At 38.2% G+C, this 13,130-nt stretch overlaps 1 protein-coding gene across 1 annotated transcript; it reads right to left on the reverse strand.

Annotated features, from left to right (window-relative positions):
• Positions 1-2,974: 2,974 nt before the first annotated feature.
• Positions 2,975-4,036, reverse strand: TCIM (transcriptional and immune response regulator). The gene has a single exon (XM_050800311.1). The coding sequence runs from the start codon at positions 3,714-3,716 to the stop codon at positions 3,396-3,398; it is 321 nt and encodes a 106-aa protein (XP_050656268.1). The 5' UTR covers positions 3,717-4,036; the 3' UTR covers positions 2,975-3,395.
• Between the last annotated feature and the right edge of the window lie 9,094 nt (positions 4,037-13,130).

The following is a 13,130-nucleotide window of genomic DNA, read 5'->3' on the forward strand; positions in this document are numbered from 1 at the left end:
TTGCCCTCTGATGATGAGAAAAACATAGTCAATCATACACCCTGGACCCCTTTCTCAGAAAACCCTCTCTGCTGGACAAGCCCTCCTTTGCTGTGGGCCAAGGGATGAACTGAATGAATAAAATATTGAACCCATGGTTTCTGAGTTCCCTCAACGAACGAACTAAGACTCAACGCCTTGACTGCCTAGAAGAGAGCTTACATGTGACCTTGTGTTCCAGGGTGCTAATACAAGTGTTATTTTAACCGCAGCCTTGAAAGCCTACATCTAAGCACATCCTTGATACAATTAAAACTATTAAACTAAGACACTCTCCTCAGGTAGCACATGTAACAAATAAATAGACAAACATACCCAGATCAGATAAAAGTGATTCTTCAGAGGCCAGGCTTTCCTGTCTTCATGACTGTCTAACATAGAAGTAATCGTTACTTAAAAGAAAAAGAGAAGCTTCATTTCTCCTAAAGAACCAGTATAGCCTAGTGGCTAGGAATGAAGGCCAGAGTTCCTGGATTTGATTTCTGGAGTTATTAGCTGTGTGTCATTGACCAGGTTACTGCACCTCTCTGTGCTTCAGTTTTATTACTAGATTACACACACACATGCCCTTAGTATTTACATCATGGCACTAATTAAGTGATGTATTAATAATACATACACAAAAAAAACACTTAGAAAATTGTCTGACTGATAGTAAACACTCAGTGAAAGTTATTATTATGATCTAAAGATACAAACATGATTAATGAGCCATTTAATCTTTGCTGCTTTTATTTCTTCAATTATAGTGAGATGTCCTGAGATATATTTGCTTATCCTCGTGCCATAAATTTCTAAATTGAACTAATCCTCCCTGTTCTAATGATGTTTATTTTCACCTCACATTAAATAATAAATGTATTATGAAGCTAAAAATCATCCTTATGCAATTAAATTGATTCCAACTTTTGTTCTCCACGAATGGAAAAGACAACATGTTTGTGATAATCCAGTGGATGTGTTTTTATTCTCCATACCATTTGGAGTGCATCTAAATTGCTTTTTAATTTGTCTCCCATGTTACAGCCTTGAAATCAGAAAATAACGTAATATACCATAAGAAAACAATTTAATACATGCTAATGTGAAGAGAAGAAGATATACTTTGTACCCTGTTGAAAACAACAGTGGCAGAGTAAATAGTTCTGAGTATGTATAATACACTTAACCCTTGAACTACATTTAGCATCCAAGAGGTGCTTCCATTTTGGAATTGAAAATAAAAAATTTCACTGATGGGCCCTATCAGGAGAAGGAAGTGATTTCTCGCATATGCAGCGAACATTAAGAAAGCTCAGTTCACAAGGATGGGAAAGTAGGGTCGTGGAGCAGGGGGCCTCTTTACAGCCTTCTCTTTCATCCTCCCGGAACGCAGCACAGGGAAATTTCTGTGGAATTGTCTAGGACGTCCCCAGGCTGGGCTAGGCTTCCTCCAATTCTCCTGCTACTCCCCAAACCCTTCTTTTGTTTATAACTTTTTTTGGAGTTATGGCTGTCTCTATAAATCTCATGAAAATTATCAATATTCCTCCTAGTAAAATGCACACACACACACACACACAATTTTGCAAATTAATGCATCATCTTCCTGAATGATCTCTTGGAAAGAGCTCCTTTTTAATAAAGTGGTTTGCATTATCTTCAGTGAATGAGTAAATTATTTTGAACATAGAATTTCAAAAATCTATTTGAACATAGAATTTGCCATTTGATTTTCTTTTTAGAAACATAGTATTTATAATCCTGACTTGTAACCCTCCCAGCAGATCTGAGGTAGTTCACTTCTTTTGACTTATTGTGATCAGCATTTTGACAAACACTTTAGGTGTTTCTAAAATGCTTAACTTCTGGAAAAATTTTATTTCTTTTTGTTAGGAAAGCATAGCAAGCATTTATGTATGCTGTCCTAGAAATATTTGGTTATAATTTTAATGGGAAATAAGCAAAGAGATAATATTATTTCTATATTTGTTGCTATTAACACACAGAATCTTGGTCATCATTCAGACTCTAAGCCCAAAACATATTGCTTGGGAGAAATGGATGTACACATGTACATAGCTACTGTAATCATAGAAGACATTTTTCAAAAGTATGAAGAGAAAGAAGTCTTTTAAAACTCATCCTTAATGGATACATAAATAGCAATGCCAAGGAGTCAATCTATCAATTTCTATATCTATATTTTATATTTTAAGATTGAGACAGAGAAATTTCCCAGGTATTTGATGTAAGAATTTGTTTTGAAAAAGTTTGGTAATTAATATAAAGCTACTCTAAAATTAACTTTTATTGTTAGAGACACATCTTTAGAAAAGTTTGTAACTATCAACACTTACCATCTTATTTTTTCCTTTGAGACCAAACATCACAGACCAAAAGCCACAAAGTTGATAATAATTTATTATTGTTGCATGACATTTGCCAGTAAAATAAATTATAGAAACTATAGCATCTTTATAAACTATTTGGTATCTCATATTCACTTTCTAATGCTTACTGCAGTAACTGTATGAAATTTAATTAGATTACATTTTAGCATTAGTCAGAAGATTTAAAAACTATATAAAATGTTTTCACAGTACTTTGGATTTATAAAAGACCCCATTATTTTAACTTTTGTGCAACCTGTTTGAAGTGTATAAAAAAACCTTTTACAAACCAAAAGGTGGCGTATGGTTTTACAGAGCTGCTGAAGGCATCTTACGTTCTTGAATTTGTGCTTAACATCCATGTGGTGCACTTTTTCAGGCATTGTAATAAGTGCAAATAAGTAATCAATTATTGATTTCTAAAAATCTATACCAATAGACAACATTCAGGCTTGGCAACATTTTGAACATTCAGATATAAAAATTCCGTAAACAATTTATGCACGGTATTTTCTCTCCCTGTCCTCCCTCTCCCTCCTCCCTTCCCCTATCTATTTGGTAAAAAAAAAAAAAAAAAAAAAAAAAAGAAGTTCAGCTTAAATTTAAGTCCTAGGGCCTGACAAAGTGACCCTGGATATATGTCATCTCCAGCCATCTGTTTCCTTTAGTTCTCATTACATCTGTCCAGGCTCTTCTATCAGCATCAATCCTTTCCTGCAGGGACAGAAGAGTTTTCATATCCTTGCTGAAAGCATTTTGTTCTCCACTGTAACAGCATGGGGCGTGACATTGTTTGGAGTCTTTGTAACCAGTCTGTTCAGTCCTGGTCTCTTTCCAGTCCCGGTCCCTTTCCAGCCTCTGGAGTCCTGACAGAAGAGAAGCTTGCAAGGTAGCAGCAAAATGCTGCATCTGTTAGAATCTCACAAACTCACTTGGTCTTTGAATGTCCGTTCTTGGATAACATCTTTATCCATTCTCTTCTCCTCAGTGAACTTTGATGGAATATTTCCGCAGATTCAGAAACTGGAAAAGCTTGTCTTTTGTCCTCTTCTTCAAGGCCATCAGGGCACGTGTTTTCTCCTCCACATCTTGATCTATGGCAAAAATGATCTTGGCTCTCTCCTCTGCTTTCTTGTCTCCAGAGTTTCTGAAGAGCCTTTGTAGTGATTCTTGGTCTATGTTTTCAAAGATGTTGCCCACGGCTTTCTTACGAGAGGCTGTGTCGAAGTGGTAGCCGTGGATGGACGGGCTGACTCGTAGCGACGTGGACATGATGATGGCTTGGTGGCTTCGCTTTGCTTTCATCGATGTGGGGATCTTCCGGAATTCAGCTCCCAGGCTTTCCAGAGAGTCTGTAGTGAAATCATTCTGGGACTGCTATTTAAAGTGTGAACAAAAGCTCCAGGCTCAAATTACACTGGTGACATCAGAGTGATCTCAAGGAAGAATAATCACAGAAAGGCTTAACAGTTGAGTTGCCAATATCCTGTCCTTGTGTAAAACGTTACTAAAAGCTGTGTTCAGTGATTAGGGGCAGGGCTGTGAGTATTCATTTTACTTCTTATGTGGCAGTAGGATAATATAGACCTGGGCCTTCCTTTAAGAAAATAGCTGAAGACAGGAAAATACAAAGATAAGACGTAAACAAGGTTGCTTAGACTCTCAAATCTTCCCAAACGACAGTTAGAACAAGGGGTTCTGCTAACCACAGGAAAGCTTTCATTCCCAGAGAAGTAATTAAAGTGTACTGCAAACACTTGGCAGTCCACATCAGTGCCCTTTGGACATCCATATCAGGGGCAACTCCAGAGCTACTGAGAGAAAGTTGAGTAATCAAGGATAATAATTTTGCATGTGATCAATTCCAGGACAGGAGTTTACATACAAAACGCTGACATGACACAGCTTGAAATGCTGACTTTTTGGAGATTGTGTATAAGCGCTAAGTGTCGCTGAAGACAATTGTAATTTGAAATGTAGTAATCATATGAAGAGTAGAGGCTATCTCCTTAGGCTTGTGTATACATCCACAACAATAGCTATCAAAAAAGCCAGCAGGAAAAGTTAATCGAGTGTTTTACGTGCACCATGCCCGAAATGAATGAGGTGATCTTTTGTTTTCAAATTGATTTTGGCATTACCCAGACATAGAGCAATAACTTCTTTGGAAGAATATAAATGTGTTCTTCCTGCCTTTCACAATATTCAAGCCAGCCAGTGTCCCCACTGACCTCTGGAGTTGTCATATGCTAAATGTGAGCTTCAAAGGGTCCTGGAGAGTCTCTTTGTGGATCTTGTGCCTGGTCCACTTTCTAGTCATTTAAGAAAGTCCTTTAAGAAAGAAAAATCCTTTAAGAAAGAAAAACAGGTCTTTTTATTTTTCTTTTTATCTAGTCAAGTAAGATCTAGAAAATGCACAAAGGGAGACACAGTGGGGAAGGTACCTCACGAGGAAATTGAGTTAGAGACTCTCCTTATATTTTCTTCATTCATTCACTCACTCACTTATCCACTCGTTTATTTAATCGATATTTATTAAAAGTGTGTTATTAGCCAGAACTTTTCGAGGCATTGGAAATGAAACAGTAAACCAAACAAAACCAACCAAACCAAACCATGCAAAGAATCCCTTTTTTACCTTAATGAAGTGTATGTTCTACTGGGAAATAGACAATAGAAACATACATTTATAATATATACCATGTCAGAGAGTAATGAATATTACGAGTAAAAATGAAGCAGAGTTGTACAGTAGTGGAAAGAGAGGGCTGACATTTTCCTAGGATATTCAGGCACAGCTTCTTGTAATGAGACATTGTGCAAAGACTTGATGGAGGTGAGAGAGGCAGTCAGCTGTGTGGATATCTGCAGGAAGGGTGCTGTGGGCAGAGGAGTAAGTGCAGAGGGTTGAAGAAAAGAGTGTGCAAGGAGTATGGAGAAGAGCCAGGGGCCAGTGTTGTCAGAGCAGAGTGACCAGGGCAGAGTGGGAGGAGATGAGGTAACGGCGAGTGGTAGGCAGTGGAAAGAGGGCAGGAGCAGGCTGTGTGCAACCTCACAGTCTTTGATTGTGGATTTAGCTCGTAGGCTGTAGGAGACAGGTAGGCTTTGGAGAATTTGGAGCAGAGAAATGGCATGATTTTCCTTATAATTTTAAAAGATCACTGACACGTCTTAGGAGAGAATAGATTTCGGGGAAGCAAGCAGGGAGTGGGGAGCAGGAAGACTAGTCAGAAGATGTTCAAATAATCCAAGAAAGAGAGGATGAAAGTTTCCACTAGGGAGAATGTGGAAGTAGTGAGAACTGATCCAATTCTGGCATATTGTGAAGGTAAAGCTGAGAGGATTGCTGAAAATTTAGATGCGAGGAATGAATGACAAATCAGCCCAGGCTGATTTCTTCTGAAGGATGCCTTCTTGAAAGACATTTCTAGGTGTGCCAGTGTTCAACTCTCCAACCATGCAACTGATGTGTGTTCCAGTTTTTTCCAAGGGCTCCAGAAGAACCCTTTGTTCTGCTGTCTATGGCTATGGATTTTATAGGCCTATATAGCACACTTTTGTGGCAGCATCATTTCCCCTGCTAAATTAGAAAAAATTATTGTTATGGCAACAAGGATTTACTGAGCTTTTATTATGTGCCAAGCAGAGGACAAGGGATTCACAAAACCCCTCTTAATTATTGTCATAACTCAAGGACTTATCAATCTTTTTTTTTTTCTTTTTTTTTTTGAGACAGAGTTTCGCTCTTGTTGCCCAGGCTGGAGTGCAATGGCACAATCTTGGCTCACCGCAACCTCTGCCTCCTGGTTCAAGTGACTCTCCTGCCTCAGCCTCCCAGGTAGCTGGGATTACAGGCACGCACCACCATGCCCAGCTAATTTTGTATTTTGTTTTTAGTAGAGACGGGTTTTCACCATGTTGGTCAGGCTGGTTTCGAACTCCTGACCACAGGTGATCTACCTGCCTCGACCTCCCAAAGTGTTGAGATTACAAGTGTGAGCCACTGTGCCCGGCCTCAATCTTCTTATATTATGTTCTTTCTTGAGGTGATTCTTATGTGGGCTCATGCTTTTTCTGATACCCTATTTATTGATTACTCCTAAATTTTGATTCCTGCCTAGCCCTGGCCCCTGAAGTGTAGACTCATTTATTTATCTAACTAATCAATACAAATATATAAAAATATGGTGTACATATTCATTCTGTTATAAAATAAACCTTGCTATGATCCTTAATAACTCCCTTTCTTTCTCTCCCTATACATAATCCATGGCCAAGTTCTGTCAGTTCTATCTAGAAAATGTTTCCCAAAGCCATCTACTTTCTCCATTTTCATTGCCATTTATGCCAACCCTTCATATGGTGGATGCTGTGATGCATGATCCAGAACTCCCTTTAAGATTTTCCCAGGTGCTCAGCTATCAGCCCGCTTTAGGGACTGCCACTACTGAAGAAGCTTACATCACCTAAGGTTACCCTTTTTCCCTTCCAGGGGCAGCTATATCCAGTGACTGATCCACATGGTGGTGTAAAATCCTGCTCTCCTTGTCCATGTCAACTCTAAGGGGTCATCTAACCTTCAGAACACCTTTCAGGGTAGGCTGAGATCTCCCTCTGTCCAATCTTGCATCTTTCCCATCTTCAGGCATTGATGCTGACGGCACTCCACAACCAGTCACCTGCCGCTGATCCGCATCTCAGAGTCTGTTTCCTCGGGACCCCAGCCTAAAGTATTCTATCATCTCTCGCTAGACTAAAACCAAATAGCTAGCTTTCCTGGCATTCCTGATTTCCCTCTTGCCCCAAGTTCCCTGCACGGCACCCAGAGCCATATTTCCTAATAAGCGCTCTGATTAAATCACTCTTGCCGTAAACTTTGCATGACCTCTTTGAACATGACCTGCTGTGTCTTTATGCTTTCAAATTCCTTGGATACATCACATTCATTCCTGCTGTAAGGATTTGCATATCTTTCTCCTTTTCTAGAATGTTATTTTTAAATACTTTTTATCTCAGGTATGGAATTATATAAGTATGTATAAATATATATATAAAGTATATATATTTATGTATTTTTTATTTTATGCTTTATTTTATATATATACAATAACTTTTTGTCTCAGGTAGGTAATTCCTGGTTGCTCATACAATCTCAACTAAAAGCTACTTGCTCAGAGAGACTTTCCTAATTCTTGCCAACATTCCCATTACTCTTCCTTAGTAGCACTTTTTATTAGAGTTTGCAAACATACATCTATTTGGGGGATTACTCATTCAAAGGCTCTGTCAAGAGCAGGGATTGGATCTACCTTTCTCACCATGTTCAAAGTTCCAAGATAACTTAATAAAAGGATTGTTTTTATAGTAATGTTAAATGACAGCATACGCAATTATATTTAATTCTCCTAACGACCCTTTGCAATAGGAACTATTGCAGTTCTGAAGTCAAAAATAAGAGAACTGAGGCGATAAACAATCTATTCCCTGTAATAAATGGAAGGATGGCTCCATAAGATGTCCATGTGTTAATCCCTGAAATTTATGAATATAAGCAAATGGGAACTGTAAACAGCAAAAGAGATCTTGCAGGTATGAACAAGTTCAACATCTTCAGATGTGCAGATTTAGCTGGGATTATCCGGGCAGCCCATGTAATCATGAGTTCTTACAAGAGGGAGTCAGAAGGTCAGAAAGGAGAGAAGATGCTGGGTTATTGTCTTTGAAGATGGAGGAAGGAGCTGTGGCACAGGAATGTGGACGGCAGTTAGAAACTGGAACAGACAAGGAAACAGATTCTCCCCTAGATCCTCCAGAAAGAACAGATTCCTGCAGACCCATTTTAGACATCTGGCATTCTAAACTATAAGATAATAAATTTGTGTTGTTTGAACTCACTAAATTCATGTCAGTTTTTTACAGCAGCCATGGGAAAATAATATACTCCCCTCTCCCTTCAGCTATAAGACAACCTGAAGCCAGGGCTACTTGACTCCAAAGTCCATGATCTTAAACTCTATCCTGCATTGCTTTCAAATTAGCTGCAAGCTCTGTCTTCAGAAAGTCTGGATTATATTTTTACATGACATTGAACAGCTCTCCTTGAGTACTGCCTACAAGCATTCAGATGAATTTGAGAGATTAAGGAGTTTCAAAATTGTTTAGAGGACAAGACCGTCTGCAGGAAAACAATGTCAGTTTGTTTCCCAGAAATGTGACACATGCCCTAAGGTTACGATTTGCTGATGTTTTTTGCCAAAGTGGACTCTATGTATGCTAACTCTATGTATGCTTGGAAGGGTGTTTACTGTTGCCATCCTGTTCTTTCCCTTCTTTGTATAAATATTTTCAGTGAATGATGTGGATAACAGGATCTAAAAAGATATTCGCAAGATTCACAAATTGCATGTGGACACCTTATAGAATTGTGCTTTCTGCAGTAAAGACAGAAGATAATGAAGGCTGCTTAAAAGAAGCAGCTTCTGGTCTAGCCTATTTTCTTCCAGGCATCAGTTTTCCTGTTTTTGTTCATTATACCAAGAGATTTAGTATCTATTTGTGAGCAATAAATGAGCCTCATTAGTTTTGTGTCCAATGAAGAGATTTGAGAAAAAAACATACAGAAGAAAACAAAAATTCATTAAGTGACTCGTATACCTGGTTTCCTACATATAATAACTAAATTACTCTTTACAACCATATTAGAGGTAGGTATTATTGACCTTAATTTTCACACAAGCAAGGAATTGGACCCATTGAGGCTAAACAATCTGTCCATGGTAAGTGTAAAACCTGAATCATTTCCAATTTTTTTTTATATATCTCCAAAATCTCTTCTGCCAAGAGTTCCCTGATTATTTGTTGCTCCTCCTTTTGCCATGCACTGTGCCTTAGGTTTGTCTGTTTAAATTAAAAATGGGCCGGGCGCGGTGGCTCAAGCCTGTAATCCCAGCACTTTGGGAGGCCGAGATGGGCGGATCACGAGGTCAGGAGATCGAGACCATCCTGGCTAACACGGTGAAACCCCGTCTCTACTAAGAAATACAAAAAAAAAAACTAGCCGGGCGAGGTGGCGGGCGCCTGTAGTCCCAGCTACTCGGGAGGCTGAGGCCGGAGAATGGCGTGAACCCGGGAGGCGGAGCTTGCAGTGAGCTGAGATCCGGCCACTGCGCTCCAGCCTGGGCGACAGAGGGAGACTCCGTCTCAAAAAAATAAATAAATAAATAAATAAATAAATAAATAAATAAAAAATGATGGTGCATTCTTACTTATAGCTTTAGCGCATGGCATAGCAGCTGGTACGTAGTGTACATCCAATGCACAGTTATTTAATTATTACATTAATAGATAAAAGAAATTAAGTGCACAGATTTTACTTTGATGCTGTCTTTGTGCACTAGCTTACCTCTGTGGCAATTTCCTGAAGGCGACTGGAGTGTAGAGGCCAGCAATCTGAAATTTGTACTTTAAACATCAGCTGAATTGTCCCTGGACATTTTTGCTTTAACACAAAAAAGTTCATGCTGGGTTTGAATTTACAAAGCACTTTCACATATATTATCTCATTTGACTTTCACTACATCACTGATATTATCTTCATTTTACAGATGAATAAAACATAAGATTACAGAAGTTAAATGAGATTTCCAAAATCTTAGAGCTAATTAAATGAAGAGCTAACCCTGGAACTTTTATTTTCTAATTTCAAATTCTGTGTTTTTTTCTACCATAGCATAGCTTCTTTATTATACTCATTATTTATTCATCTCCTACAGTTAAAAGATTCTACTGCAGCTTTCTTCCATTTGCCTTTTCATGAACTTATTCAGTGATTTATAGATTTATTCACAAATACTTGTTGAATGCCTACTCTGTGTCAGGCATACATTGAGAGGGAAATAGACATGGCCCTTGTATTTGTGGAACACGAGGTCTAAAGAAGAAAAAGACCTTAAACAAATAAGTAAACATGTAATTATACGAAGAAAATGTTTATACATGCTAGAGAATGAAAATCATCCAAAGATACAAAGGAGAAAACAAGGTGAGGGTTCATTTAAATTGGTGGGGTCCTGGAAAGCCTGTGGAAGAGCACAGCAAGGAGCTTTGAAGATGGAAGGAAAATCCCGTGCAAAGGCCCTGTGGTAGGAATGAGTTAGAAGCAGAAAAACAGACATAAAGACAACGTACATGGGGAACAGAAACCAACGAGGAGAGGAGAGGAAGACAAGGCTAGATTGGCAGGCGGAAGCCAAATGCTGCAGGGCGCTGAAGGCCATGTTAGAGATTTAAAATGTTATCCCAAGTGCAACTGGCAGTCTTTAAAAGGTTACAAGCATGGAAGGAAAACTGCTCAAGTTTTTAGATTTTGTTTTCTTCTGAAGTCACTTTGCTCAGTGAGGCTTTCCTAATTCCTGCCAATATACCCATTACTCTTCTTTAGTAGCACTTATTAGAGTTTGCAAACATACATTTATTTTGGGGATTACTCATTTAAAGGCTACCTCTATCAAAAGCAGGGATTAGATCTACATTTCTGGCTATGTTCAAAGTCCCTAGATTGCTTAATAAAAGGATTGTTTTTAGAGTAGTATTAAATGACAACGTACGCAATTTTATTTAATTCCCATAAAGACCCTTTGCACTTTGACTGTTGGGCCATTAAAGACAACAACCAAAAAAGAACAATCATGGTTTCAGAGAGCAAGCAGATTATTTGAAAGGCATTTTGGAAGTAAACGCAATGGGATCTGGCGATTTGGCTAGAGGGTGGGATAAGGGTTAACGGAGCTCCCAGGTTGAGTCTTGAGCAGGTTGGTCAGGAAGGCTGAGGTAGGGCAGGTGAAGGTGGAGAGAGCATAAGAGAAAGATCAAGAGTTCAGACATGCAAAACAGTAAACCTGAAATGCCTGCAGCACAGCCAAGGAGCCTGCTGAATATAGGAAACTAGAGCTCAGAGGAGAAATCTGAAATATACGTTTAATTCTTTATTATTTTTCAGTAAAAATCATCAAGTTTCTTCACTCAAGTTATGTATAAATCCAGAACCCAGAATGATGCCTGGCATGAAGTAAATTTTAAGTAGTTTTAGAATTCTTTCACATAAAAAAAATTTAGTATTTAGTCCAGAGAGGGATATGCAACACACAAAGATGAAACCGCTGCTTAGTGGCTGTGTTGTGTCTATTTTTCTGATGTTGAGTGTCTTTCATTTTTCTATACTTAACAACTGAAGTGACAATCATTCTCCTAAGTAGTTAGTTGTTTGGGGTCATTTTCACATAAGGTCTATTCTAGGTTTCTATTCTTTCGTAGTTGTGGTTGATCTCTTTTTAAAATTAATCAGTTAACATTTTCCTTTTAACAAACTTTGTTAAATACATTTTCAATCTTTAATTATTGCTGATAAGAAAGAGTAGTAGTTCAATTTAGAAATTTCAGTTCTAACATTTATTTTGGATCATAAAGAGGAAATAGGAAGAATTCTGAAGCAATACAGATTTCAAAAAATAAATCTGATGAAATGCATTTTCAAAGGCTTTCTGTCAAAACATGGTGAAAAATCTGCTACTTTATTGAAAAGAATTACAGCCAAAACAATTTTTTAGAAGTGCCTCTTTTCATATGATGTTTTTGCATGTGAAATGAAACAGCTGTCTTTTGTTAAACCATCAGTCTATATTTGAAATGTTTCCTAAAAAAGGAACGGAAGATAAGCTGTTCTTTTTTAAAAATTTTAATTAGCTGTGTTCAGATTCCGATATTGAGCCCCTGGTATTTATAGCTTCTTTAAAAAGAAAACGGTTGTGAATATAAACTAGCATGTTTTTCTCAGGAAGTGAGCATGAGATATTTATATGTATTTATACTAGTGTGTGTGTTTCTAAAATCTACAACTAAAGCCAAAATAAGTCTTTATGAACTATCTCTTCCCACTCCTCATTCCAACTCGCTCAATGCGTGCTTCTGGCTGTGTTTTGTGACATTGCCACACTTCAGTCATTCTCCAGGAGGGATCCAGAAGGGAAATAGAACTTCTTACATGAGCTTCTCAGATGTTATAAGTAGTATTGTAAACGATACCCAGGGCCATTCCTGAAGCTCATCGTCTATTTCTTTTCTTTTCCTGATCAGGGTGCAGCCACATCTGGCTCTTCTCTTTGCAGGACAACCTAATTCTATCTTTCTAAGAGCTATACGCAGCCCAAACTGGTGAGGGTATATACAGAAATTTAATCAGCAAAGGTTCATAACATCAACTGAGTGGAAGTCCTGGAATGCTTTGTGAGGTGAAGCGAAACCTCAGCAGGGACAACATGTCTCAGTTCAAATGTTTGAAGGGTTATTGTGTGGAAGAAAAACTAAGCTTGTCTGAAAGGCACCTAGGGATAGATAGAAATCAGGCTAATCGGTAAGCTCCAGGAAGACATATTCTGACTCAGCAAAATTAAAGAGAGAGTTCATGAAAGAATAAGCAGTGACGGCATTCACACAGAGTCACTTGGATGACTACCAAGCAGGTGTAGAGCAGAGGCATGTCATTAGTGGGAATAGATTAGTGTTTATTTTTATTTATCTTATTTTTGGCCTATGAACTGTAGCCTATGTCACCAAGTTACACACACATATAATAGTGTAATAGTTTTGTTTCAGTTATTATAATAAAAGAACAGGCCAAGCACGGTGGCTCGTATCTGTAATCTCAGCACTTTGGGAGGCCTC

The sequence above is a fragment of the Macaca thibetana genome, chromosome 8, assembly GCF_024542745.1.
Source record: "Macaca thibetana thibetana isolate TM-01 chromosome 8, ASM2454274v1, whole genome shotgun sequence".
Classification (NCBI taxonomy): Eukaryota; Metazoa; Chordata; class Mammalia; order Primates; family Cercopithecidae; genus Macaca; species Macaca thibetana.